Source organism: Oncorhynchus keta, chromosome 29 (genome assembly GCF_023373465.1).
Source record: "Oncorhynchus keta strain PuntledgeMale-10-30-2019 chromosome 29, Oket_V2, whole genome shotgun sequence".
Lineage (NCBI taxonomy): Eukaryota > Metazoa > Chordata > Actinopteri > Salmoniformes > Salmonidae > Oncorhynchus > Oncorhynchus keta.
The window spans coordinates 47,191,834-47,205,570 of record NC_068449.1 but is presented as its reverse complement, the minus strand read 5'-3'; the positions used below and the strand labels follow the sequence as shown (position 1 = coordinate 47,205,570).

At 42.4% G+C, this 13,737-nt stretch overlaps 2 protein-coding genes across 6 annotated transcripts in view; one reads left to right on the top strand and one right to left on the bottom strand.

Annotated features, from left to right (window-relative positions):
- LOC118361908 (zinc finger protein 143-like) overlaps positions 1-13,737 on the top strand; it is a 209,066-nt gene that overhangs the window by 60,795 nt on the left and 134,534 nt on the right. The window contains exons 2-4 of one of the 3 annotated variants that reach the window (XM_052485297.1): positions 11,029-11,159; positions 11,606-11,674; positions 11,914-12,087. The exons of 1 other annotated variant lie outside the window; for it this stretch is intronic. In XM_052485297.1, the coding sequence (XP_052341257.1) occupies positions 11,029-11,159; positions 11,606-11,674; positions 11,914-12,087 (374 nt within the window). Of the gene's footprint in view, positions 1-9,264; positions 10,583-11,028; positions 11,160-11,605; positions 11,675-11,913; positions 12,088-13,737 lie in introns of those variants that run through there. One more of the 3 variants, XM_035742194.2, reaches the window with a different exon arrangement.
- Positions 1-13,737, bottom strand: part of LOC118361903 (gastrula zinc finger protein 5-1-like) — a 388,384-nt gene that overhangs the window by 258,991 nt on the left and 115,656 nt on the right. The window lies entirely within an intron of this gene.

Here is a 13,737-nt window from a genome sequence, read left to right as displayed (position 1 = left end):
TTAGAAGTCAAATTGGCCTTAGTTTCCTTGTCTTATAGTGCTTTGAGCTTGAAAGATACTTTGAATAGGAGTTTTGATGTGTAATGTAATAAGCAGTACTGTACTTTAAAGCCCCCATGCAGTCTTTTGAATTGTATTTTTAAATCATTGTAGTTGTTTATTTCATAAAATGACCTCAAAATATATTTATTTATTTCCCTGAACCTCTCTTTGCCATTGAAATGCTCAGGGGTAAATCAATGTTTATTCAATTACTGTGACTGCATCCTTGTTGATTTAAATAAAACTTTCCATACGTTTGCCCATGGAAGAAGTGGTCAGAAAGTGACTTTTTTAAAAACCTGAATGACAACAAATTGAATGTACAATCACTGCAGAACAAACTGGATGAGCTCCGTTCAAGACTATCCTATCAACGGGACCTGAAGAACTTAAATATTCTGTTTCTCTGAAACTTGGCTGAACAAGGACATGGATAATATACATCTGCCTGTTTTTTTTCCCTGTGCATCAGCAGGACAGAACGGCAGTGTCGGGTAAGCTCAAGGGGGGTGGTGTGTCTTGTTAACAACAGCTGGTGGGCAACCTTTAATATTAATGAAGTCTCCAAGGTTCTGCTTGCCTGAGTTAGAATACCTCATGATAAGCTATAGACCATACTATTTACCATGCTGGCATTAAGACATGCTGGCCCTCTCCTATTCTCGCTATACACCAAGTCACTTGGCTCTGTCATAACCTCACATGGTCTCTCCTATCATTGCTATGCAGACGACACACAATTAATCTTCTCCTTTCCCCCTTCTGATGACCAGGTGGCGAATCGCATCTCTGCATGTCTGGCAGACATATCAGTGTGGATGACGGATCATCACCTCAAGCTGAACCTCGGCAAGACGGAGCTGCTCTTCCTCCCGGGGAAGGACTGCCCGTTCCATGATCTCGCCATCACGGTTGACAACTCCATTGTGTCCTCCTCCCAGAGCGCTAAGAACCTTGGCGTGATCCTGGACAACACCCTGTCGTTCTCAACTAACATCAAGGCGGTGGCCCATTCCTGTAGGTTCATGCTCTACAACATCCGCAGAGTACGACCCTGCCTCACACAGGAAGCGGCGCAGGTCCTAATCCAGGCACTTGTCATCTCCCGTCTGGATTACTGCAACTCGCTGTTGGCTGGGCTCCCTGCCTGTGCCATTAAACCCCTACAACTCATCCAGAACGCCGCAGCCCGTCTGGTGTTCAACCTTCCCAAGTTCTCTCACGTCACCCCGCTCCTCCGCTCTCTCCACTGGCTTCCAGTTGAAGCTCGCATCCGCTACAAGACCATGGTGCTTGCCTACGGAGCTGTGAGGGGAACGGCACCTCAGTACCTCCAGGCTCTGATCAGGCCCTACACCCAAACAAGGGCACTGCGTTCATCCACCTCTGGCCTGCTCGCCTCCCTACCACTGAGGAAGTACAGTTCCCGCTCAGCCCAGTCAAAACTGTTCGCTGCTCTGGCCCCCCAATGGTGGAACAATCTCCCTCACGACGCCAGGACAGCGGAGTCAATCACCACCTTCCGGAGACACCTGAAACCCCACCTCTTTAAGGAATACCTAGGATAGGATAAAGTAATCCTTGTCACCCCCCCCCCCCCTTAAAAGATTTAGATGCACTATTGTAAAGTGGCTGTTCCACTGGATGTCATAAGGTGAATGCACCAATTTGTAAGTCGCTCTGGATAAGAGCGTCTGCTAAATGACTTAAATGTAAATGTAAATGTAAATACGTTTGCATAGTATCAAATCAACTAAAATGTTTGAATAGTACTCGAAGCAAATTTCTTAATCCAACATCCTCTCATTCTGTATCTCTTACAGACAGTAGACATGGAGGATGGGAAGCCTGATCTGCTGGTAGTCAAAGAGGAGACAATAGAAGACAAACCAGAGAGCATTGATCTGCTGAGTGGACTAAAGATGGGGGAGAAAAGTTAGGGAGAAATACATATAGCCTACATACAGTAATATCAGGATGTTGGAATGGACATAAACTTAACAACCAAATTCTATGGGGTGAAATTGGTGTGGAGGGTCCATGGGTGGAGTTTGACAGTTAATTTGGATTACTCATGTCCAAATTATTGTTAGAAAAAAGTTGGGTCCAAATCGGATGTTAGGTGTTATATTTATTGAACAATATATGAATCCTATAAATTAAAATGGCCAATTTTGGGTGCAATCAATTACCTTAATTTCTCAGAGATTAAATTATATTTCAAGCAAATAATGTTGCAGGAATGCTAATCTTATATGTTTCAGACAACAACAACATTTTCAGGACAATCTGAGATGGTGGGTGTCGAAATCCTCTTGAGGTGGAACAACCCTAAAGCAGCCTTACCAGGAGTCCACCCACACATTCCGAAACTCAAATTAACTGCATCACATGCAAAAATTAGTCTGAACAATTGGCTCACAGTGTTAGATGCCTAGTTCCTGACACTTTTCACAACTTGCGACTTAAGTTCAAATCCCCAATGGGGTCATACTTTTTCCCTTTGACATGTTTACATTCATTGTGGTATTGTGTTGAAATGAAAAGTGCAGTCATCACCTTAAAAATTAAGAATTAGTTTCATAAGGCCTTTCTTCAACCTTCTTCACAAACTTACTGCTAGGACCTAAACATATCTTTAGTATATGAGGCTGCATGGTTGTGTACTCTTGCCTACATGTCGGATAGGGCTACAACATTTTTTTAATGCGTTTTTAGAAATATCTAGCTTACCTTGTCTCACGTGTAACAAAGTATAAATTGACTGGTCTGGGTAGGTTCACCAAGTGTCCAGTGAGGGCACAGCTTCTCCAGGAATCCACTGACGTGAAGCCTAACCTTCTTCTGGCTTCACAACTTATAGTCACTCAGACCAAAATGCTTGCTATAAAACAGGCTTAATACAGAAATATTTGTCGCTACAATTTTTATTTATACCTTTATTTAACTAGATAAGTCAGTTAAGAACAAATTCTTATTTCCAATGAGAGCCTAGGAACAGTGGGTTAACTGCCTGTTTAGGGGCAGAACGACAGATTTGTACCTTGTCAGCTTGGGGGTTTGAGCTTGCAACCTTCCAGTTACTAGTCCAACGCGCTAACCACTAGGCTACCCAATGGACATAGGCAAAGATACTTACATGTACACTTGTACAAGGTTTTATATGCATTTTGATAATCGGCTATTTCACTTGATGGCCATCAGTGGAGGGTTCTCTCTTTAAAAAACAATCTTGCCCCGAATGGGATTTGAACTTACAGCCACCATATACCAACATCTGGAGTAGATCACTTTAGTGTATGACGCCACTACTCTGCTTAGACCATGGGTAACAAATTCAAGCACGCAGTTGGCCAAATTGACCTATTGAGCAAATGCAAATGGATGGCGGCTCTACCGTTTAAGGTCTCTGATGGGTTGATTTGTTATTTTGTTACCGGATATAATTATATGCTCAGCTGTCCGTCCACAGCGTTGTGGCTTATTTGGCCAGGTTGCCCTACGAGAAAAGCTAGCAGCTAGCCATTTTAGACTGATGGATTAAACAATGGTCTAAGCAAACGTTCACAAGTACGTTCCCCATATGTAGAGTTGTCTCTGCTATGTTTTTAAACATCTATTTTCTAACCTCTTCCTGCAGGTGGTTGGCTGGAGGCTAACAGAGGAGACTGGGCAGACATCTTGGATTCCCAGACCCAGATGGGTGCAGCCAAGGCTCCGGGGGATGACATCATTGAGCAGGCCAATACCAGAGGCGACATGGCTGAGGTCAGTGGATGGGAATCCATTTGGGAGTTGTTGTTTTTTACCAGTTGAAGATGCACCTGAAGGTCCACACGGGAGAGAGGCTGTTTTCCTGTATGCACTGCGGGAAGAGGTTCTCAGAGAGGAGCTTCTGGATGTAGTAGGAAATTGGATGAGGTGAACTGGTGAAAGAATGAGTGTGAGGCAGAGAAGATGATATGGTGATGTTTGGTGTGATGGTTGTGGTAGCAGAATCAGAATTATTTAGGTAACATTGATAAATAAGATGTTTTATTAATTTTCACAAGTATGCTTATGTGGAAAAAGTTACTTGGGCCCAGAGAGGGGAGAGCTCGGGTTAGTCTTATCTGTGAATGTGTCTCTAACTATTCCTAAACCATGTGAAGGGATGGTGTGATTAATGGGGAACCAGTTAGGTGGCTCCACAATGTCTATGTGCCAATCACTCTTCTCTCTGTAAGCTTGTCCAGGAGGGGTTGTAATTTTTTATGGGAGTATCTAGAAATGGATATATGCCATTGGATGAGGTAATGTTTTGTTTCTAAGTGGTACCAAGAACGAGATAATAACTTCGGTTTGGGAGACCAAACTGAAGGATAATTTATAGCTAATGCTGGCTAGCTATAGGATACTCCTTTTTCCAAGTGAAAGGTTCTTTGTGTAATGTTCCTAAGATCTGTTATTTGTCATGTGAGTTTAGATGGGTGTGTCTTTGCTATAAAGGATTTCAGTTGCCATTATGTTGACACTCTCAGAGAATTAATTTATAGACACTGAATTGATCTGAGAGTCACAGGGCTATGGTGAAGCTCATATAATTAAAGATGGACTTTATGATAACTCTGACTTGTGTGTGGTTTGCTCTCTCATGATTTGGTAATACAGGACATTTCCACGACATTGTGTCTGTAAATATGCTTCACTGATGAAGAGTGACAACCATATCATGTTGTTTGATGCTGGTGTTTTATAATGAGGAAATGATAGTGCCTTAATTCATGTTTACTTGACAGGAAGTAGCGAAAGCTGTGTGTAATGTTGAACATTCTCTAAAATATTCAAAAAATAAATTTTATTGAAGTGAGGGTACCAGATTTAAAGACAAGGTAAAGTGTTACCATAGTGAGAAGTTATTATATTTGTCACATATCACTTTGTGCAATAAAAGTACTGTACTTCACATTATGTGGTAAAAATCTGTCGTTCTGCCCCTGAACAAGGCAGTTAACCCACTGTTCTTAGGCTGTCATTGTAAATAATAATTGGTTCTTAACTGACTTGCCTAGTTAAATAAAGGTTAAAAAAAGTGAGTGCATGACCATTTGGTTTAAATGAAATACAAAATCGATTCTGTGCTGACTGACTTTCAAAAAATGTATTTCAGGAAGAGTTTCCCTTATCTCAGTCAAACCAAAACATACTGATTTCTTTAATGAACACATAAGGACATTCTTTTTAACAATAAACTCCAATGGCTCCATATTGTTACGTACTTGAATCACAGTGTTAGAGATGGGCTTGACTGTGGTTGACTGTGGTTAACATTTACGGCAAAGAGTTTCTTGTATAAACTTGTATGGTTTTCTGTACAATCGTTGTTTGCAGTCTGCAGTTCATGAGGACCTGCTGATATCCGGTGCTGCTGGCAAGGGAGAGTGGACCTCTGAAACTTCTGGTCACAAACTCTGGCCCCGGATCAGAACCCTGGATAAGGAGCCATCGCTCTTCCTTCCCGAGTCAGAACCAGGACTGAACCACGAGGGACAGAGACTCCACCACCACACAGAACACAACCAGTGGGCAGGTGGACTGAACAACCTCAGTTCTGGTGGTCATCAGAGAGACAGAGGCTCCAATCAGGGATCCAGTCTGCAGCCCAGACCCTTCTCTTCACAGTCTCAGTGCAGGGATGGAGCAGGGCCTGGGGCTGATAGGAACAGGAGGGTCTGTCTCTATGATACAAACACCACAGTATCCATGATGAACAGAGCAGGTCACCCTGGGCTTCAGCCTTCAGAGAGTGGTGGGAGACCTACCTAGTAGGAGTCTAATGGGAAGTATTTCTCCTTCAAGATCTCCTCTAATGCCTGCTGACTGGGTTCATAGAAAGCCTGGACCTGGGTCTAGCCTTTCTCAGCTGCCTCATGGTTACCCCAACAATACAGACATGGTCAGGATGGGCGTTCACCATGAGAGATACCTAGCCTATAACACTGCAGACAATCCCAACAACACCGAAACAATGGCTAGAGGTCAAGGAGGGAGCTCAAAGACTAACCACCTGAGGGTGGCTCCTGCTTCTACCTCCTCTGGTATCATTGTGTCACAACGTGGGAGGCCGAGCATTAGGTCGGACGCCGAATAGCCGTACGCCTGCCCCACGTGTGGGAAGTGCTTCACTAAGACTAAATATATCAAGCAGCACCAAACAGTTCACACCAAAGAGAGGCCCTTCAAGTGCCAACTATGTTACAAGAGCTTCTCCTTCTAGAGTAAACTTATCAAACATCGGAGTGTCCACAACAGGGAGAAGTCGTAGCAGTGTGGCTTGAGGTGCGCGCTGGGGATATCTGGGAACCATTCTTTAGTTTAGCTGACATATTATGGTTATCATGTGTGTCTTAGTAATCCACAAAAAAAACTCTAATGTCCTCAGTTGAGCATCTTGGTATGCTCACATTCTCACATGATACAGACTTGTTGTTTAGTGTGCTGGCACAATAAATCCATTTGAATTGACTCACTTTTTTGACAGCATCCCTTATGATTTAAACAGAACTTTCTGTACATGTTTGCCCATGGAAGAAGTTGTCAGAAAGTGACTCCAATGTTGCAGCCTGGACACTATTTGACATTATCTGAATTTTGAGACACCTTCAGTTGAGACGCAACATGCTCTTGAATACAGGGTGGGTGTCATTTCAATCATAGAAATATAACTCATAGAACGGACCTATTCCTTCAGACCACGGCAATTGACATTTTTACTTCTAATTACTACCACAACTATGACCTTCGGTCCACCCACCGTTTAATGTCAATTTAAATGGTCATGTCATGTCTATTCGATTATCTATATTTCAATAGGTTTCCTATGGAGGATTGGCAGTATAATTTGAAACAACCAGATATTCCCATTCACGTCAACATTCTCTGATGTGTGGACCTCCAACCATCTTTGAGGTACCATTTGAAAGTTTGCATTTTAGTACATTTATCATCCAAAACATGACACCACCCTGTATTCAAGAGCATGTTGTGTCTCAACTTGACGGCAGGCACAACACAAAAACCTTAGATTATGTAAAATAGGCTAAAATGAAAATATGAAAAAAATCTGATTACCGGTTTAGATCATTTACTTTTTATTAATACTTAATTTTAAAATACAAAAAAATCTCGAAAAAGTATAAAATAGTTTGACAACCCTGTTTGTAAGCTTTTAAATATCAATGTCAACCGTCTATCTTTTCCAGTGATGAAAACATGGAATTCTCATGGGGTATGCAAAATGGGTCAACTTTGAGCACCTTTATTGCTTGAATGTTTTGGTATTCAGATCTAAAAAGTTACTTTCTGAGCACTTCCAACATGGGTTTTGTTCAAATAAAAAGGGATGCCATCAAAAAGTGATTGAATTCAAATGGATTTACCGATAGCTGAAACACTCATTGAAGTGTAACACCATATTTCCCCTCTGAATTTGGTTTTGGCTATGTTCTATTCATAACAAATATAATGTCCCTCTTTGGTTAACACCCTTAGCACACCTTTCCCCAACATTACTTGGCATAATCAGGTAAAACATTTTCCTTTATGTACAAAAAAAATTGGTGATCATATTTGTTCATAAATGAGAAATCATGTTGTTATTGGGTTACAGTGGAGAACAAGGAAAAAGGAAAGGAAACAAGAGAAGTAGTGGTTGTGGTGGAAAAGTTGTGGTGGAAAAGAACTCCTAGACTCGTTTTTAGTCGGAGTGAGGGTTTTGAACTGGGAGATCCGTTTGAAGTCTCGATAAATGTCATGCATGAGGCGTTGGGTGAAGTGGTGTCAGTAAAGGTCTCATTTTTGTTGTTGTGTGTAAATGGAGCAGAAGAAGCGGGCATTAGGCCTCAAGATATGAGTGGAATGTTTTGTGTATGGATCTTCAAAGCAGAGCGCCTATCAAGGGGGTTATCTCTGGGGGGCGCATAAAGTACGTGCAGATGTAATACCTGAGGAAGTAGGAGGAGTGGTTGGTGCACTTTGACCCGTATGGTAGATGGAGTGAAGAAATTCACTTCATCCATACTTTTGTTTACAGCAGAGGCATTGCAATAAATCCAGGTAAAGAATGTTTTACCCTCACAGGCCCCCGAGCCTGTTTAGTAGGGCTGTAACTTGAATTGGAATGTGGCTGAAGGAGTGCGATGGGTTTTTTTCAGGGCGGACTGGGACAAAGAATTTGGGCCTGGTATTTTATCCACACCAGCCCACATCACCGAGCGCCGCCAACTAATTTTCCCCTGGCGTCACTAACTTTTACTGCTGGTAGCACCAGCCCATGATGTGGTCGAACCAAAATAATGAGTTATCTAATCAAGTCATTCATAGGGCAAAAAAACAAACATTTCCCCAATTCTCAATTCCAAAATCTGGTCACCTTAATTGACAATATTGCAAATATAGCACATCAAAATATCATGAAATCATACATAAAACGTCCAAGCAGGAATATATGAGTTCCTGATATGACTCGATATCACTTTTGCTATGGCAATAGCAGCTAGAGGCAGGAAAACAATGTGCAGACAGTGGTGGATTTGGGTATAGGCAACATGGGCAGGCATCTTGCCGGGGGAGGCACGGGGCACCCGCACATTTGCACGTCACGTCAATGATATCATGTCACCGTGTGGGACTATGGGTCAATTAACCTTGTCGGAGTGGGCGCCTGATTCTAGTTTGTGAGCTAGGCAGGCTACAGCCTGGGAAGGTCTCCCACTCAGAAGTACGAGATGGGGATTGGGTTGGGGAAGGTTGACCTCAGGTCTCCCCACTGGAAGCCCGAGGTAGGGGGAGCAGGGGAATCTATCAAATAGTGCACCTCTAACTTTGTACAGTTCTAAAGCAATTAATAAAATCAGTCACACTATGAAATGCTACCAAATAAACCACAATTCATTCATAATACTGTGAATATATATATAGTTTTATTTAAATTTATATTTTTATTTCACCTTTATTTAACCAGGTAGGCCAGTTGAGAACAAGTTCTCATTTACAACTACGACCTGGCCCAGATAAAGCAAAGCAGTGTGACACAAACAACAACACAGAGTTACACATGGAATAAACAAACGTACAGTCAATAACACAATAGAAAAAAGTCTATATACAGTGTGTGCAAATGGCATGAGGTGGTAAGGCAATAAATAGGCCATAGTAGCAAAGTAATTACAATTTAGCAAATTAACACTGGAGTGATAGATGTGCAGATGATGATGTACAAGTAGAAATACTGGTGTGCAAAAAAGTAATTAAAAACAATATGGGAATGAGGTAGGTAGATTGGATGGGCTATTTACAGATGGGCAATGTACAGCTGCAGCGATCGGTTAGCTGCTCAGATAGATGATGTTTAAAGTGAGTGAGGGAGATATAAGTCACAGACATATTGTTGAAATTTTTCAGGGTTTGTGTGAAATCGTTCATATAAAGCCAGTCTGCACACCCAAGGTGAATTGATTTAGTCGTAACTCTTGGTTGACAGTGTTAGGGGATGGGTAATGTATTGACACTCCAGTGACAAATCAACACATTTGTTTCTATTTGTCTTTGTTACTTTTTGATATGAGTCTTATTTTTTGTATATTGATATAGTTTTAAATGTTATGATTTATTTTTGTGTTGTTCCAACTGTCTGAATAAAAATGACAGTTAGTGCAGAATGGTGGGGGGGTTCGCCCAGGGAGCCATACAAGCTAGAACGGCCACTGTGTGCAGATAACTATTGGTCAATAGGGTGTTTATTTGAAATACCACATTTAGGCTGCATTGGCAAATTGGCTTGGTTATACTGTATCTGTGCGTTGACGATTCATTTGATACATTATAGTTTATTTCCTCAGACCTTATTTTCGGCCCCTATCCTTTCCCCATTCAGTTTTCCCACAAGGCTGGCTGAAAGAACCAGAGTTAACTTATTTCCAGGTTTTAGGACTACACGCTGGCGTGCTCTTGATTTTGAATTTGAGCAAATCTAAGCGATATCCGACTCCATCACCACTCCAAACTCTCGCGGTAAATCAATTGTAAATCTCGTCCGCAGCTCCATCTAGTCACAACCGTTTCACAACGGTACCAAGTTTTACATTTATTCACACCATGGAACTGAAACATATGACTAATTTAACAGCACAGCATCAGGTACTTACACCAGGCAGTATTTAATTCGCATTGGAGACGGGACTTGGTTGATAGATGTACCTAGGTAACGCTCATTAGCTTCTAACAATGGCTAACTGTATGGGTTTTCACACTCAAATAGCCTCCATCTTGGAGGTGCTAGCGAATGCAGCAGTGGCAGAGATCTGTAAACTCGTAGACGACGACTATGCGGTGTTTCGTTTAGAAATAACTCAAAGCCAGAAAGAAAACAGGGCATTGCGGAGGAAACTACTAGAACTGAAGGTGTCACGGGAGCGCGCAGAGAGGACAATACGAGAGCGCGTTCTCGCCAGTCGTCCCAGTAGTGTCAAGATCCTTGACCGATACAGAGGAATGGCAAGAGGTACATTTTGCAGAAGTCTGAGGCTGCGCGGCCTGTCGCAGTTAACATAAAATTGTATTAGTCACATACACGTGTTTGAATGTTATTGCGGGTGCAGCGAAATGCTTGCATATAACTCATTGTATGTCGCCCTGTTCCCCTCTGCACGTGTTCAGATGTTTTTGGATAGTATGATTACTTAGTGTCTTTGCAATATGGCTATCATATTCTAACCAACATCTTGATTTACTGCATTTCCTATTATTTACCCAATGAAAACAATGTGATCCATGAAATCAATAAATAGTATATCAAGAAGTTCTAAGTGTTACCTTACATCCTTGCCAATTGTAGATGGTGTCAACATAACCACGGGAAGTAGGGGTGCTGCAACTCCCCCTGATATACAGAAGATATTAGCCCCCCCCCTAACCTAAACACCTCTTTTCCCCCAATCACACACTCAGGTGAAGGACATCTCACTGGAGGCCACAGGAGCATTGTGAAGCCATTGGGACATGATACATGGAAAGATGAACAACCAATCACTGTTGATGAAGAGAGTAAAACCTCAACCCAGAAAGTTATCGTGATAGAGGTTAGTGTAATAGTGTTGCATAAAATGTGCTATTTGTAAATCAGATGTGGACCTTTTATTTCAGAAAGGCTCCCCTCAGCTATTCACTTGCTTACATGTACATCCTTATTTATCTGCCATTGGGGACCTTGTGAGACTTCCCTACGACATTGTGTACAGTTACATGCACACAATAATGTGATTTATTAACTCTAGTGAAATGAGTTTGGATCAACTGAATGTATGCATCTTAGAAGTAGTTTTCAAACTTTACAAGTCCCAATTCCGAATCAAATATGCTTCCCAAAAATAACATGATAGAATGTTTATTTTGATTGCCGATTTTCTACATTTATCAGAGTGCCAAAAGATGTGTCCATGTAAACATGACTATTATGGAAATGGTTTTTCTTGCAAAGCATGTCAACGTTTTGATTTAACTATTATATTAATCTGACTATCCACAGAGGGAGGCTCGTTCGGCTAGTGTTAGTATATGCGCAGATCAAATACACCGCTGGAATACCGATTTTAAGGTGTTTACATGTCCTAATAATTCAAAAGATTTCTCAGAAAACCAGGTCTTTTAATCGGCGTATGCTTACTTCGATTTTGACCTTAAGGCGATTAAGATAAACAGAGTAAGGTGTTTCCATAACTATTGCATAATCTGCCTACTGCCATAATCAGTTTAATATATAATTTTTACTGTGCATGTAAACATACTCTTTGTTATCCAATTTAACTCATGTACCGATAACCTCTCTTGTGTCAGTCTACAGATGCAGAGGCTGCAGGTCCTGAGGTCAAGCAGGAGAGGTCTGAAGGAGAGGAGAACCCGCAGCACAGCAGAGACATCCAGACTGGAGCAACTGTAGCAACCCATGTAGCCACGGAGGACCCCACCACCACCCCAGCAAAATCGAGGACTCGATGCAACATCATGGAGGTCAGTGGAACACTGAACTCCGTCCTCAATTCCGAGACAGACACCAAGACTTTAACTGTAACACACAGGCTCTTACACACAGGATCTGACCACAGATCAGACCCAGAGAGACTTGGGCTGTGGAGACTGGGCTGTCCTGCTCCCGGCTCAGACTATGTACCGGTATTTCACCAGAACGAGAGGATGGTTCATTCCCGTGAGGATGGTGATGTGTTAGACACTGGCGGTGAGGATACGCTTTCTTCTTACTCTACAGAGATGGACCCTGGCAACATGCCCTTGGGTTTAAAGACACAGACTGATCTGTCTAGAGGGGACTGGAACCAGTACAGTAGTAGTGTATACTCTGAAGGGTGCCAAGATAAGAAGGTGGAGGGTCTGGTCGTAAATGATGTGACTGTGAAAGTGGAGGGCGACGTTTCTCCCACATGGAATGCAGATAGTCACCTAGGAAACAGACACTCACAGGGAAGATATTGCTTAGATTACAGGGAAAGCTTAGGGACAAATGTCGCGACCCACTCGCCTTTATACACGTTCGGAGACTGTGACACAGTGTCCACGATGATGGGGCCTTCCGATTCACACGGCCGCGTCCTTTCCGATCAGGTATTGCACTCAAACGACAGTGCTAGAGCCCAGGCTCCGGGAGGGGGAGCAACATCAGGCAATAGTAAAGAGAAACGGTTCCTCTGCATGTTCTGTAACAAAGGTTTCAGCAGCCCTCAGAGTGTGGATATCCACCAGAGTGTCCACAAAGGGGTTAAACCATTTAACTGTACCCAGTGTCACATGCGCTTCACCCAGTCTAGTGACCTGAAGAGGCACCAGAGGGTCCACAGAGGGGTGAAACCCTTCAGCTGTACCCAGTGTCATATGCGCTTCACCCAGTCTAGTGACCTGAAGAGGCATCAGAGGGTCCATACAGGGGAGAAACCCTACAGCTGCCCCCAGTGTCACATGCGCTTCACCCAGGCTGGCAGCCTGAAGAGGCACCTGAAGGTCCACACGGGAGAAAGGCCTTTCGCCTGTCCGCACTGTGGGAAGAGGTTCTCAGAGAGGAGATACCTTAGGATACACCAGCAGAAAAAACATTCCACTCTATAAACTAGAAACCATTCCATGTTATAGCTTATTACGTTTAGATCAAACCCTGCATTAAAGACAAAGATTACTTTTCATTGTTGTCAGCAGAAAAGATCCACAGATTAATTTGGAGTAGCAAAAGTAATAAATTTCATTGTTGAATATTCCTGGTTTGAATATTGCATCTGACAACTTGAATGAGGATGGTAACAGACTATATTGCCACTCCTATTTGTTATCTCTTCAATCTAAGCTTACAGGAAAGTAAGTGCCCTCAGGCCTGGAGGGAAGCAAAGTAATTCTGCTACCCAAGAATAGCAAAGCATCCTTTACAAACTCAAACAACCGACCAATCAACCAGCTACCAACCCTTAGTAAACTTTTGGAAAAAAATGGTGTTTTACCAGATACAATGCTATTTCACAATAAGCAAATGAACAACTGACTTTCAGCATGCTTATAGGGAAGGGCACTCAACATGTACTGCACTTACGCAATGATGATTGGCTGGAAGAAATTGATAATAAGAAGCTTGTGGGAGATGTTTTGTTAGACTTCAGTACA